The sequence below is a fragment of the Molothrus ater genome, chromosome 6 (assembly GCF_012460135.2).
Source record: "Molothrus ater isolate BHLD 08-10-18 breed brown headed cowbird chromosome 6, BPBGC_Mater_1.1, whole genome shotgun sequence".
Taxonomy (NCBI): Eukaryota; Metazoa; Chordata; class Aves; order Passeriformes; family Icteridae; genus Molothrus; species Molothrus ater.
Genome location: NC_050483.2, coordinates 2847715 through 2862673, shown reverse-complemented (window position 1 = coordinate 2862673; position 14959 = coordinate 2847715). Strand labels below are relative to the sequence as shown.

The window sequence follows — 14959 nt, the reverse complement described above, 5'->3', positions numbered from 1 at the left end:
TTGGTCGTTTTCTAAGATGTGTCAGAATCCTCAGTAATTAAAGGTCTGACTATCAATTTAAGAAGATGCAGTAGTCATTGTCAGATCTGCTATTAGAAGGGGAATACTTATCACTTCTTTCTCCTTCTGGAGATCATCTTTTGAGACATAGGATTATTCATTGTGGGTAGTGACAGGCCTGCTTATTAAACCCATAAATTATTCCTTTCCATTTTGCTCCATTTGGATTTCACAAGGAGAACAAGATCAGTCCTATACATTCATGAGGGTTTGTGCATACATGTGTGCCTACAAGTTTAATGTAGATAAAAAGTTTGTAATTTGCATTGATTCTATCAGTGCATCATTAAACATTTGTATATCTTATTTCTTAACAGCTCTTTCCAAACTGCATAAATGCAGTTAGTGATCCTTGAGAACCTGCAGTTATTAAATGAAGGTACACCTCATCGCAGAAAATATTCTGAAATGTCTTCCTCCTGCAATACAAGTAACCAAATTAAAACTTCCCAACACAGTACAGATAGCAAGCTGAAGCTTTTTAGTAATTAAGTTACACCCAATGAGAACTACAGAAGAGATGGAGCCCTGAGGCATTTGGTGCAAACTCAAGAAGCAACAACCACAAGTCACAACAGGAGCAATTCCTCCTGGATGAGAGGCAGTGGTTGAGTGGGAATGGGTACAACAGATTGTCCAGAGTGACTCCATCCTCAGAGATAACACAGCCTGATTAAGCTAGGCCAGGACTGATCTGCACTGACTGTGCAACCTGATCTATGTTTGAAGCCAGCACTGCAGAGTCCCTTCCAATCCAGGTTCACTGTAGGATTCTATGCAATCCCACTACTGCAAACATTCAGCATTTACCAGGGCTTTCAAAACGCCAAATAAATCCATCAACTACAAAGCAAGTTACAAACCCCACCTGTTCAAAACACAAATAATGCCCTCCTGTTATCCTGTAATAGCTTTCCAGACTCATTAGTCTAGTTATGTCTCTAAGAACTGTGACCACTCAGCTTGTGGACAGATGTGCTAATTGAATGCTGTAATGGTCTATCATGAAGAGATAAATTTTCTTTTCATGTGGCATAAGTGCAAACTAACAGGATTCATATGGTATTATACCAACAGTTATAGTTATTCTGTATTTGATGATTTCTCTCTAGACACCCAGCAGAGGCTGAGGTATTGGGCCATGTCCAACCAAACAACCCTCCAAGTACCTGGGCTTGCAAGCCTCACCTCAGACACAATCCAAAGCCCTGCAGTAGGAAACCCTGACTCAACAGGACAGGAGACAGGAGAGACTGAAATATGAGTGCCCTTGAGCCAGGTCTCATAAGCTCTTGGAGATATATTTCACACCCAAGATAGCTCAGCTACCTCAGAAGGCATAAAATCAGCAGGATGGCTTCTATGGTAGTGTTGGAAACAAAAAGGTTTTAATAAAAGGCAAAATAACAAAACTCTTTACAGAGAAAAACTGAGCCAGGGGCAAGAGGTTCTTGCTCCTGGTAAAAAACCTCACAAAAGCGATTATTTTCTTTGTTCTATTCTTTTTCTAGTAAATTGCCCAGGCAGGACTTTTTGGCTCCTGTCCAACTGGCTATCCTTAAGTTTGAGGTGAAGTCCCCCAGGTCCTATGAGATGTCTTTTCACCTAACTGAGGAGAGAAACTTCTGGGCTTCTTTCCTTTTTGAGGGGACAAAGGATAGTTCTGTCACTCCGTCAACAGGGGCACATTCCTATAAGAGAGACCAAGATGTCAGCAAGGAAACAAAGCCCAGCTCAGGATGAAGCAAGGCTGTCAGAGCCCAGGGTCTGTTCTGCCAGGACTGGCTGGGCACGGTGTGTAAATGCTGCCTGGCAGCCCCACAGACACAGATGCACCTAAACTCACCATTCAGCACTGCTGCATGATTGCTGAGGAGTCCTTGGCTCCACAGGTGCCCCTGAGACACTTCTCCAGGGCCAAGGCAAACACTCAGGCCCAGGGAGCTGGAGAGGTAAAGCAGCTGCTGGAAGTGGCACAACCACCAGCCCTGGCACAGAGGAACAGCTGTGGGCTGAGGCTGAGCCACGGGCACCCTGGTAAATGCCCCTGTGGCCTCACTGCCCCCTGGCACTCTGACAGTGGGCAGTGTGGGCAGCTACCCCATGTGGGTTAGTGGTATCACACTATCCAAAACACAAATATGCTCTGCAGATGATACCTTAATGATTTAATCCCCTATGTTTTTATGGGACTCTGAAGGATTTCTATTTCTGGTTATCCATCCAACAGGAAATGTATCCTTTCAGCTCACTTAGCACAGCTCTCACCTTGGCATGGAGCTTCCTCCAAATACACTCTGCTATTAAATATCCCAGCCCTCTCTATGTCCACACCTCAAAGACAGGGAAACTTGTCCTAGAGCAATACTTCTCAGATTATTATTCAGTCAGAAAACTGCAAGCTCCTTATGTTCAGAAACACCCTTGCCAAATTCAGTGCCTCGGACCTCGAGGTTTCCCAAGTGTGCAACCCCACAGAGCGGGGGCTGCAGGCTCAGACCTGAGCACCCTTCCACTTCTGCTTTTGTAGTTTTTATCTTTTTTGTGGGAAGGTGGTTTAGAGCAGCATTTTCAGTACCAAAGCAGTAACCAATACCAAGCAGAGATGGAGGAACCCATTAGCCTCATTAATTACAGCACAGGGCAGCACCTCTGTGTGACAGTGGTCACAAGGGTTCTTGGGTGAGGGAAGAGAAGAATGTTGACTCCATGTTCAGAAGGCTTGATTTATTACTTTATGATACATATATATTACATTATAACTATACCAAAAAGAAATAGAAGGAAAGGTTTCTTCTCAGAAGCTAGCTAAGCTAAGAATAGAAAAAAAAAGAATCATAACAAAAGGCAGCCCTCTTGGACTCTGTCCGAGATAGCTCAGTCTTGATTGGCCATTAATTATAAACATTCAAGGTGGCCCAATCAAAAATCCACCTGTTGCATTCCACAGCAGCAGATAACCATTGTTTACATCTTGTTTCTGAGGCCCCAGCCCCTCAGAAGGGAAAATCCTAAAGAAAGGATTTTTAGTGAAAAAGATGTCTGCGACACCTCTGGCTGTGACTAACAAGAAAGACGAGATGTTACATTAATACCATGGAATGGTTTTTATGATCCCCCATCAGCACATCAAGGAATTACATTATCATAGTTGTACATTACCAGGCAAAAAACCTATCTGGAACTACAACACTAAACTGATTTATAACATTTTGCTGGCTTAAAAGATACAGTCTGGAACCAAAATATTTATTTTATTAACTGCATACCTTTGATAATCACACAGCAATTTAGATGTTAAATAGACACTGTAAAAACCCTGAAGAACTACATTAAAATGCAACTAGGCAATTTATGAATTAGCAATCTGCAGCAGAAAAAACTTTTAGAGTACAAAAATATAAGGTTGAAAGCTGAATCAAATGTAAGAAAAGTCTCCATAACTGAAAGGGTAGGAAACATTCAATGGCGTAAAAACAAAGTTATCACCTTCACTTAGATCCCCAGTTTGCATGGAATATTTCTATAGTCCTCCTATTCACTGAATTAAAACATGCTATAGGAAAAACATGGTTTTAAGTGTTTCTACACAAAATATGAATATATATATATATATATTTATACATTTATATGAACTTAGGCATACCTTTATAAATACATATCTAAATTATAAAATGTATTTCCAAAAGTAAAATGTTCCTGGAAATACATTTACAAGACATACAGAAATACAGAGGTAACTCTCCTGAAAATCCAAATGGCGTATTTCTGCTTCATGCACTTTACCAGAGACCCTTTCCATGAAGTTCTCATCATTCTTCTTCCTTGAAGGAATCCACGCTGAACTGAAGAGCTCACTCACTTTAAAGCCATGTATTAACAGAACTCTTAACACCACCCATCCCAATTTCAGTTACACTTCATGCAGGCTGTAAGTTTGCATACAAAACTATAACCTTTCCCATTCAAAGGAACACAAAATCCCATGTATTTCTTGTAGCTAAAACTTGCAAGCTGCTTTTTTCACCTTCACTCCTGTTTCAATTCTGAACCCCACTAAAATCTGAAAGCTTGAAAACATGCATTTCAAAGCAGTTTAAGACACCAAGATATTTGCACTGAAATATAAATGCACATGAAAAGCCTCTCAGTATAAAAGAATACATTAAACAAGAACAGAACCAAGAAAAATAAAAAGTAAGCTAGGAGAGCGTACGTGTTAATGGAAGACACCAGAGCCCAAAGTAAGCAAGCAGACAGTTTTAATACACCTCAGCATGTACTTCTTCAGTTATTTTAAATGACTTTTTGTACTTCTTCTACATCAAACAATAATGATTCTTTCAAGTTTTCTGATATATTTGAGAATTTATATCGTTATCTTGTCTGTGAATTTCAGTAAGTGGCTATCCTGAGCCTTTCCTTATTATTTACTACAATAAAAAAGAGGCAACATATTCAAATGATGTCAGTGTTTGTTTCTTGCTCTTTAAAACATGTTAAAGTATCATGCTGACTCACAAAACCCTCAGGCCATCATGATAAAAAGGAAACCCACATTTGTTAATAACACCAGAGCCAGAATACATCCTATATCCCATCAAACCAAAACAATGATAAAAAAGCAAACTTTCCAGTTTTCTCCACCAATCTCAACTTTTCAATTTTGTCTATTATCCTTTTGATTTATTTGAATTTATCTCTTAAGTTGTCTCTAGGAATTATTGCAAAATCACATTCATTTTTATCAACTAGAAAAAATTGGTTTCAGAAGGATGGAAAGAATTGGTTTTAGAAGGATGGCATCCTTGAAACTGGAAAATTTTCTGGTGAGGGACGTTTTGGCATACTGTAATAGAAGACGCCACACAAATTCATGCAAGGAAGCATGAATACTTCTCACTGCTTACCACTTGATGTTCAGGGATGAGTAAAGTAGTCTCAGTGCTGTTTAGGCCCTGCCAGTGGCATCACGGGAAAAACAATGTTGTTAGCGATGATGAAAGGCTAATTCAGATTTAAAAGTAAAGGCTAATTCAGAAGAAACAGTGTAGTTCCTGGTGTAAGCTGCTGAAAAGCTCTTCTGAGTGATACATGGATTTCAGTCAAGATAGTCAGAGTTTAAATCAACCTCTATTCTGCAGAGCAGGTTGGTCTCTAGCCTACAGTACCAACTTTTACATGGCCCATACTGATTTTTAAGCATTAACAATTACAATTTTTGATAAGAGTCAAACAGTATTTCTCATCATTTCCACTGGAAAAAATACAGTCTAAACAAGTTGGTATAGATTACCACTTATGAACTGGTGAAGTTCAACTCTTAATAGTACTCTTATTTGTTTTGATCCCAAAGAGAGAAAACCTACACAGCGTAGATGACTGGGCATTCAGAACAAATGTGCTGCCTCTTACTTCGTTATTTTTTAATTACAAACTGAAACTATACAGTGTACACTGAACGAAAACAAAGGCACTGAGCCAAATCCCTCATCTCACAGTGTAGACAAGGTAAATTGGTACCAGTAATTGCAGTTATACCTCATGAGACTAATGAGACAAGGTACCAGTAATTGCAGTTATACCTCATGAGATAGTGAGGGCTTCCCAGACACCAGTTCTGATCCACACCCAGTGAGGCCCTACCCTGATTTTAATTGTACAACATCTGGGTGCTCATTGTTTTCCTGCATGTTGGGGTGGAGGCTGCTGCAACATCCTCAGGCCAGAGTCCGCACAGGTGTGACAGAGAGGAGCACCAAGGGCACATCCTCTGCAGAGCACACCCTGCACCCAAGGCCATCAGCTCCCTGGGCTCCTGACCCACCACTGGGGCCTTGCAGCAGTGATGGCTTTGAGATCAGGTGCTGCTATTGCAATGAATAATGGCTTACAATACCTCAGTATCTCATTCTGTTAGTCAATACCTTACCACACTTCTGTTTTGTCTTGCTTTTGTGTGCTTTGAACACAAACCATAGACAGATTTAAACAGTGCAAGTCCATTATGAAAATGCAATAGCTCTCTGTGGAATTAAATTAACTTTGAATAGAAGCAGAGTATTAACAGCATTTTATTATTATTGTATCATTTACTGGTTTAGAGTTGTAAGATTACAGAAAGTTTATTACTGCAAATGCAATTTTCATAAAGTACTGTTGATTATTTTTTAAATAATGTTTTTCACTTCTATTACAATTTTTCTTCAGAGGAATCACTAACTGTCCATTCCTGTCCTGGTTAAACATGAAGTAACACACACATCTTTACATTCTTTTTGAATGATGCCATGTCTGGGTATTTGCTTATCTAAGTAAGTCAAAAATGTCCTTTTAAGAATGCAGTAAAATAAACAGAAAGATCAATCTGTTCTTTGGCAGGGAATCCCCCTGAGAAACAGTGCAAATATTAATAGCTGCACTGTGCTCTTACCGTTAGTCTGAACTGGGTTTAGAGGTCTAATCCTCCTGTCACTGGTGCTACTGGAAAAACTTGCACTTTAGCAGAGAACTAAGAGCTAAGACACTTAGTGGGAAGTTTTTCTCCAATTATACACTGTAAATATTTGCCATGGAAAGTACTGTACAAACTTTAAACTGCTGAAAGCACAGCCTTGCTTTTCTACACTGCCCTGTGGCTCCTGACCTCTCCATTGCACAAATTCTCCCCATCCACTCGAGCTCCCTTCTGTCTGCTTTTATCCAGCCTCTCCATCCCCTACTCCTCCCAGCCACTGCTCACCACCTCCTCCATGGTTAGATGGAAATACAGGCTTTAGCCACCTTACTGCCCACACTGCCTCACTCAGAGACACAGTTTTACTACATCTAGTGAAACACAAAGCTGTGAGGTGAAGACACACAGCTGGCAAAGGCCTTTGTACTTTCCTGTGCATTCTGTTAAATGCTTTCCTCTTAGTCATGGGATCTTGCCCTGCTCAGTGTAACTGTCAGAAATTAATTAGCTGAAGTCATTAGGATTAACTATTTTTAAACTGGTGCTCATACCTTCTCCTGCACATTTCAAGCACTCGGATAGGAACACACTGCTTTTTCATGATATGCCAAAGTCTGTGTACAGCACAAAGGAGCTCCAGTGTTGGTAACACATGACATGCAAAACAAGAATCAACTCAAACAATCCATCCAACTTTGCTGAGATGAAAACTTGAGAGGGCTAGGCAGTGGTGGCAGCAGAGTTGGGCTGGTCCCTCTCACTCTGGAATCCACCCTCTTAAGTCTTTAATGCACTTTAGCTCTCCCCAAAATAGCCCTCATGTGTCCTTGTTAGACTTGGAAGAAGTATCTTTTAACTTCTTTCTAAATTTTGAAACCAATTTGGTCTATCTTTGCAACATTAACAATGGTATTTTATGTTTCTCTACTTGAAGATCCACCAGTCTGAACTGAAAAACGAACAAGTATGAAAAGTAACGTGATGGTGTTTCTTCAGAAAACAAACCCCAACCAATTAATTTGGAACACCTGCAGCACCCACTGCTCTGAAGAAAAGACAACCTATGAGTCAAAGCATAATTGTGGTAAAAAGGCATTGCTTTAATAAATTTGCCAATTTACTTCTGCTAACCTGACTTAAACAAAAAGACAGCTTGCTCACAGATTTTCTTATGATCAAGTTACATTATGGAAAATCCTGATTAATTTTTAGTAAGCATTTTCTTGGTGTGAAATTAATAGAAAGGTGAAAATTTAATGTATAACTGTGCAAAATCAATTCCTCTTTCCTTACAGATAGAACAGGGCACAGTTCCTGCAGTCTTACACAGACAGTAGTGCAATCACCTGCCTTCTGTGAGGCAGAGTCCACATGCACACCAAGCAAACATCTCTAATGTGCTTCTTCATTGGAATAACAAATAGTCCCCTGCATAGATGGACCTCTACAGATGTTGATAAACTACAAACCGGTGATTCAATTTTGCATAAAAGCTGTGCTAATTTTACATTTATCCCATCTGAATGGCCTGAACTCTTACTATCTTAGTAACTCTTACAGAAAATTCAATACAAATTCAAATTTTTAACCTTTCCTCCAATCTTGAAATAACTGAGTGATCTTCATTCCTCTCAGGTACAGGAATTCTGCTTTGTCAGTGTGTTTCATCTTCATTTACTTATCAACTGAACAACTAATTACAATCCCTGAGCAGACACACCATCATATATTTTTCTAGTGTGCTTTCTGCACAAATAGAAAGCACAGAGGGAAAAAAGTTTCTCAGGTTTTATTTCATTCATTTTTCAATTTGCTTGAAAGGACTTTCAGAGGCATTTATGTGTTTCTTGGAACAGGGACTCCATAAGGACTGATTCGGTTAGATTCTGCACAGGCATTCACTGAAGACAGCTGCCCATCCCTAACAGAAGTGGCTGTTTATGTATTACTGATTTAACAAGGACATAATTTGAAGCAGTCCCCACTGCAGAACTTATTTGAAAATACCCCCATTATATCCTTTTTTCTTCCCCTTCTCCAGTCTGCTGTTTGTGGACAACATCTCCTTGCCTCCCTGCATGACAAAGCATCTAGAAATTATTTATGCTATAAGTCTTGGAATATGAAAAGCTGATGAAGTCCAAGTGATCTTATTTCTTTGGTCCTGTAGGCGATTTAAGAATAAGGAAAATGAGTCCCAAGAAGAAGCAGTTTAAAAAAAAATTGGAAAAAAATCCAGGGTGAAATAGGCAAGAATGCAAAATCATGAAGGACAAAATGCACCACTGATTGGTGCTCCAATGCTTTTTGAGTCCTGGACTTCATCCAACTTTTGTATATATGCTGGCAGGCTTCACTACAGACTGTTCTTCACTTTTTGTTTTACTTGCATCATTCCTTATATCCAAATCACATATTCCTTCGCAGAGTACACAAGAAAGAAAGAAAAAAACAACCAGCCACTGAATTATGGGTGGGTAATGTTTCTGCTCTCCATATTAAATCTAATTTATTTTTCCCTCTTCTATTGCTAAATTAACAATAAGGCCTTAGCTTTTTCTCTGTGCTGCTAAACAGAAGCATACTGTTCCAGGATGTTATGTCTTTTCTAAAAGAGAAGACAGCCTGAGGATAATGAAGTAGTGACCTGAATGGAAGTTCATTTAACTCTTTCCCAATGTTTTTTTTTTAAATTAATTCTATTTCTGTTTTAAAATTACTTGACTTAAAGTGGTTTAGAAATTCCAAATGTTCATGTATTTTAACTGAAGAAACATTGTTAAGTGGCAGGAAAATTACCAGCCTATCACAGAGGTAAAACCATTTAATAGAGAAATGTGCCTACCTGTCAAGCCAAGAACAAATCATATTGACCTGAGCTCAGAAGGGCCTTGGTGAAAGGAGGAGAAACCATGCTGGGAGAGAAGATCCTGCTGAATTCCTACAGGAATGCATCAAGGATCTTAAAGGCAGCCTAGCAAAGAACTGAGTGAAAAGAAATTCTTCCAGTTTATACAGAAGATAACTGAAGCTGTGACAACACATGAAGATAAAAGATTAGCATTTTATGAAAAAAAATCCCATAAATAATAGGGGTTATCTTACTATTGCAAATAATTAATAGAAGAACTTTTAAATATAGACTTAACCTGAATTGTAGGACATTAATCATCAAGAACTAAGCCTGTCACGGGTGATAAGAGTGTGAAACCGGGCAAGATCAAGAGTAACTCTGTAACTTTGTATCTGGCTAATGCACAGAAAGCAAAAATCAGATAAATGACAATGTGTTAGGGTTCCTTGGGCAGGACAGGGCAAAGCACAGGAAAGTACTAACTTAAATGTAAGCAAACACCTGATCTGCAGAAACAAACGAAGGCCAAACATTGTTCCTCTCTCAGAGGGAACAATGAAAACAACAAAAGAAAACCCCCAAGTTACCAACTACTTACTGCTATTGCTAATCTGACAATCACAATACTTTGTGATATTTAATAACGAAGTATAAAGAAAAATAATTATCTAAGGAAACGTGTAAGTAGAGAACAAGAGAAAAGGCTGCATGAAATTACCAAGGAGAGATTTTTGAGAGCATAATCAGATAAATTTTTCCCAGACATGAATGTGCTGAAGATCAAAGCCTCCTCCTTTCCCACCTCATCATGAATCTTTCATCCTTCAAACAAGGTTCAAATCCCACTTCCCTACACATATGACACACGTTGCACTCTTTCTCCCATGCTTCCTGCCTTTTCATATGTCCTAAGCCATGAAGTGACTTCTTCCAATCTTTGGTGAAATAGGTCATCTCCATCCACTCAGATGTAAGTAGCTCATAATCAGCTTATCATGGTATGATGGCCATTGTTCAGTGAAGCATTTGATATGGCCATTCACTGAAACTTTCCTGGGGAAAAAGATGATTACAACTCCTACAACATATTCAGAAGGGAATAGGGTGAACATATGAACAGGTGTTAAAATGGAACTGGTAAATTTATTAAAACATTGGGATGATATGGCTGAATGTTCTAAGAAGACAAAGATCTGTGTAATCTAGGAAGCCCTTCTGAGTTCTGTTTTCATGTGATCCTCTCCAGATTTGGTCCTCAGAAGATCCTGAGGACATGTTTTACTTTTAAGAAGCTCAGCAGAACAGCTGCAGTTTCTCAACGCTCAATTCAACAGACATAATTTTTGATCAGTGCTCATGGCCACTGTGAGATGACAGAACAGCTGCTTCTTTTCCTATTGAAAACTTCCTATCTTCCTCTAAGCATGTAACAACAATAAAGAAATCAGACAACAGGAAGGAATATAGAATACCAAGGTAAAGACGACATATTCAATGACAGTTTCTCAACTGAATACTGGCCACACACTGCTACCTCTTCAAGACCATGTGTACTGTACATATTAAGCAATGAGGCACCTTTAATACATTTATAGCTGATGATGCTTTTCCTGTTGCACATATGAGGTACTCTAGTAATTAAAATCTTCATTTGCTTTCTCATCAATCTTGCTGAACTGTCACAAGGTTCCTAGAGCCACGGAACTCTAGTGTGCCTTGACTTCCCCAGCAAGCCAGCAACATGCAGCACAAAACAAAGTACCTGGTTTGTGCAGAAGCAGAATGTTTTTCCAACTGTCAAAACATTTAAAGATTGTGAGATCCTCATCTCAAGACTGATACAGGAAACACCATTGGGCTCATACTGTTTTCTACCACTACTGTGCTGTAGCACTAACACTGGTAAGTCTCTTCAGAGACTCAGTGAGTGTCATGTCATATTCATGGCTTTGCTCTTTCAAAACAATACAGGAAGAAAAATTTTACATGGATAAAAAGGAGGTATAGGACAATCTAAAAGAAATACTGGTTTTGAAAATGAATTATCTTTTTCACAACAACTGCTCTTCTTCCCCCCTACCAAGTAGTTCATTAATTGACACTGTTCATGCTGTACCTTACCTCAGAGCTGCTTGGGATTTCTGATCCTGCAGTTGAAATAGTTTCAGGTCCATTGCATTCTTCCCCTAAGGAACATTGAAAAAGAGATTCACATAAACACATCCCTTTTTTTAAAATATTGTTGTATGTGAAAATGATGTGGACCTTGAAGGCATGGAACTATGAACAAGTAAAGGATGGAAAATAATACTCATAATACATAAAATCTTCAAGAATGGTTCTTTGGAGGAGAAAAAATGCTGCAAGACACAATATACTCAGTCTGTGCTACCTTGGTTTAACCCTGCATACACAGAAATGTATTTTTAACTGACAGAAAAAAAATCTGTTGTCATCACTCAGCTTTCTTGTCTCAAATATCTGCTAGGTCTAAGAGCTTTGCTCCCTCCGTTATGGAAGCCCAATTACCTGTGGAAGTGTTTGCTAGAGATCAAATTAGGGTCTGTTTTTTTGCTAAGGAGTCAATGATGCATAACCTCAAGATAACAAATGCCCATGTAATGGAAGTATGACAACAGGATCAAAAATGATAATATGAATTTAATTACTTAGCTTCTTGTTCAAAAAACAAACCTCAAAAAAACCCCAAAAAACCCAGCTCCAAAACAACTGATAAAATAAACCAAACAAAAAAACCTGCCCTCATTTCAATGACAGTAGTAAACTCCAACATGACTTTGCCACAAATACAGTAATTTCACCAATGACACTGTTACTAAAATGCTAATGCTAAAGGGAAAATCCTATTCAGTACCTTCATAATCTTAAATTGAATCAAGACTGGCTGTGTTTGTGCCTCTGAATTTACAATGTCACCAGTTTCCTACGCAGAACAACTCTGAGCCCCTAAGGTAGGCTCCTGCTCCAAGAAGGTTTTTGTAAACAACCATCTCTGCTGATCAGGCACACCAATCTCTTCAATCAGGCATCTAAAGCACTCCACTGGAAAAGGATAAGCAGTTTTGAAAACAGCAGGCCAAAATCTGGACTGTGCACTGAAAAATGGTGTCTCTTTCTTTCAGAAAAGAGGATTCATCCTACTTCTTTCTCCATTAAGGAAGCATTGCTGAGTACAGCTTAGACTGGACAGACTTACACTGGACCACTGTTAAGACAACTACCGTTACATTATTTCTGCCAATAAAACAAGCCTTCTTTTCTTTTTGTAATCTGCAAATATTTGATGTCAAAATTGCATCCAGGCAGGATATAAAGTGGTTTCTAAAAAATATATAGTAAGCTACTTAAGTACAGCTTGAGAGCATTTTGTTTCCTACAATTTTTTTCTCTTTCAAAGTTCACTTACAGAAAACAGTGTCTGTAATTTTAACTATACACATGCAATGCTGTATAAAATACAAATAAGTTTCTGAATGCCAAGACAGTTAACACTGTTGCATGCTATTCTGCTAAAGCAAATTACACCTGGGAAATCTGTATTAGTAGATACACTCTGAACACCAGGGTAAAGAATGGGAGCATCCCTACCACGCTCTGCTACCTGTGCTGCCTAAAGCCCTGGGAGGCAGGTGGCTGCTGCAGACTTGGCCAAAGGTACCAGCCTGGGGCCCAGGAGTAGAAACCCAAATATTTTGTCACACAACCCTCCTTTCCAGGCCAGAAACAGTCTGGCATCTTGTCCCTGCAGCAGGAACATTCTATTTTCTATACTGCTGAGGGAACTGGAACTGATTCAATGGCCTATAACAGCTTTTGGGGGGGGGGGGGGGGGGGGAAGTGTTCTGGATTTTATCCTCTCTGTAATTGTGAAAGTCTAACCTCAGAACAACATAATTCAGAGTTCCACATTTTAAGTGCTTTCCCAATACCACAGCTGATTACTTATGCAACTTGTGGAAGGAAATCCTCTTGATATCTCTGTTCCACTGGAATAAACATGAATAACCCTAGAGCAGCACATGAGAAGGTAAAAAGAGAACACAAAACATGTATTACCTGAAAAGTACAACACAGTCAGTATGTCCACTCCTTGTAAAACTTGTCATCAGATTCCTGAACGTGAGCAGCACAAGCAATGCACACCCAAATCATGTAGGAAGGTGTAAAGAGGCCCCAGCCCAGAACTGCACCAAGCACCATGAATGTAAATGCACAATTAGACCTTAACCAGGAGAGCTGCCAACAGATAGCCAACAACTGACTTGCAAATCACATTGCAAAAGGCCTGGCTCATATGTGATACCAATGACTCACATTAAGCGAAGACTGATTTGCAAGAGGCTCCCAGCAGACAAACAAAAAAAAGGACAGACAGAGGAAACAAACAAAAGTGAGGAGGGTAAAACATGGGTTAGTACAATACCTTCTGACTGTGATGGCTTGAACTTGGTGAGAACTGCAATGTCATCTTTGAAAGGAAAAAACACTTCAGTGAGAACCAGGAGGAAAATTCACTTTAACACGAACCCGTTTCACAATTGTGCTCTATCCTTTACAATAAAGCAAAAGAATAAGCCCTGGACACCAGACCTAGACAGAAAGCATGGCACAGGCTCCTCTTGGAACACCAACATTCACCTTTTTGTCCAGGCACCTTACTCAGCAACACAAACAAGGATGCCACTTTTCCTTAGCAGCAGCAGGGAGGACCTGCAATAGCTTCTACTAGTCAAGAAAACACTTTAAAAATTCTTCATGAAATTACTGCTTCATATCTAAAGATGGGAGTAAAACAATAATATTCTGATAAAATTCTGTATTTAAGGGTATGTCCTTGTTCTTCAACACTACATGCTTTTATGTATATATATAGACCTAGAAATACCTGCACACCCAGAACAACAAACAAGGACACTTACTAAACTAAGTGGCTCTTTATTATAAAATTTGTATTAATAGCAGAAACTCTTTGAAATGTTTTTTCAAAACTTACTGCAGTACAACTCCATGACTATTAAAAAGCCCACGAAATGATTTCAGAAATGTATCATTTTGGTATTTGTTCAAATCACTGGCCTTCATGGGAGTGCACGTATCCTACCCAAAAGAAATGCCTCTTTCCCAATGTAACTGGTGTCTTCACCAGCCTTACAACTCTTCACACAGCCATTATGTGTAACCCCTTAAACACACATGCCTTGGCAGTGTGCACGTTGCTGTAAATAAGCAACCTTCATATGGCCTATAATTCTGCACTATAAGGTAACATATGCTGTCCCAAACTACACCCAACCACAGGCAACCTACTTAGGAACTTTTGGTAAAGAATTACAGACCATTTCTACTTCAATTACAGACCTGAATGATGAGAACAACAGTAGCCCACAACACAAATTAACATTCAGTACTGAAGAATATAATCAAGATGGATTTCATCTCTTAAAATATAAGTAGATTACTCACAAAACAGATACTTTCATTACTATAATCTTATGATTTCTGTAACAAGCATAAAACATGGCTTCCTGTGAAATTAAACAATCAGAAATTCTACAATACGTCAAATT

General features: G+C 39.1%; 1 protein-coding gene across 5 annotated transcripts in view; it reads right to left on the bottom strand.

The window, feature by feature from the left end:
- The window catches only part of ANO5 (anoctamin 5), a 63696-nt gene that overhangs the window by 38153 nt on the left and 10584 nt on the right, over positions 1–14959 (bottom strand). For 2 of the 5 annotated variants that reach the window (XM_036383989.1, XM_036383990.1), the window contains exons 2-4: positions 13816–13860; positions 11493–11557; positions 4971–5018 (exon numbers count right to left, since the gene is read on the bottom strand). In XM_036383989.1, the coding sequence (XP_036239882.1) occupies positions 4971–5018; positions 11493–11557; positions 13816–13860 (158 nt within the window). The remainder of the gene's footprint in view (positions 1–4970; positions 5019–11492; positions 11558–13815; positions 13861–14959) is intronic. The other 3 variants (XM_036383992.1, XM_036383991.1, XM_036383993.1) reach the window with 3 other exon arrangements.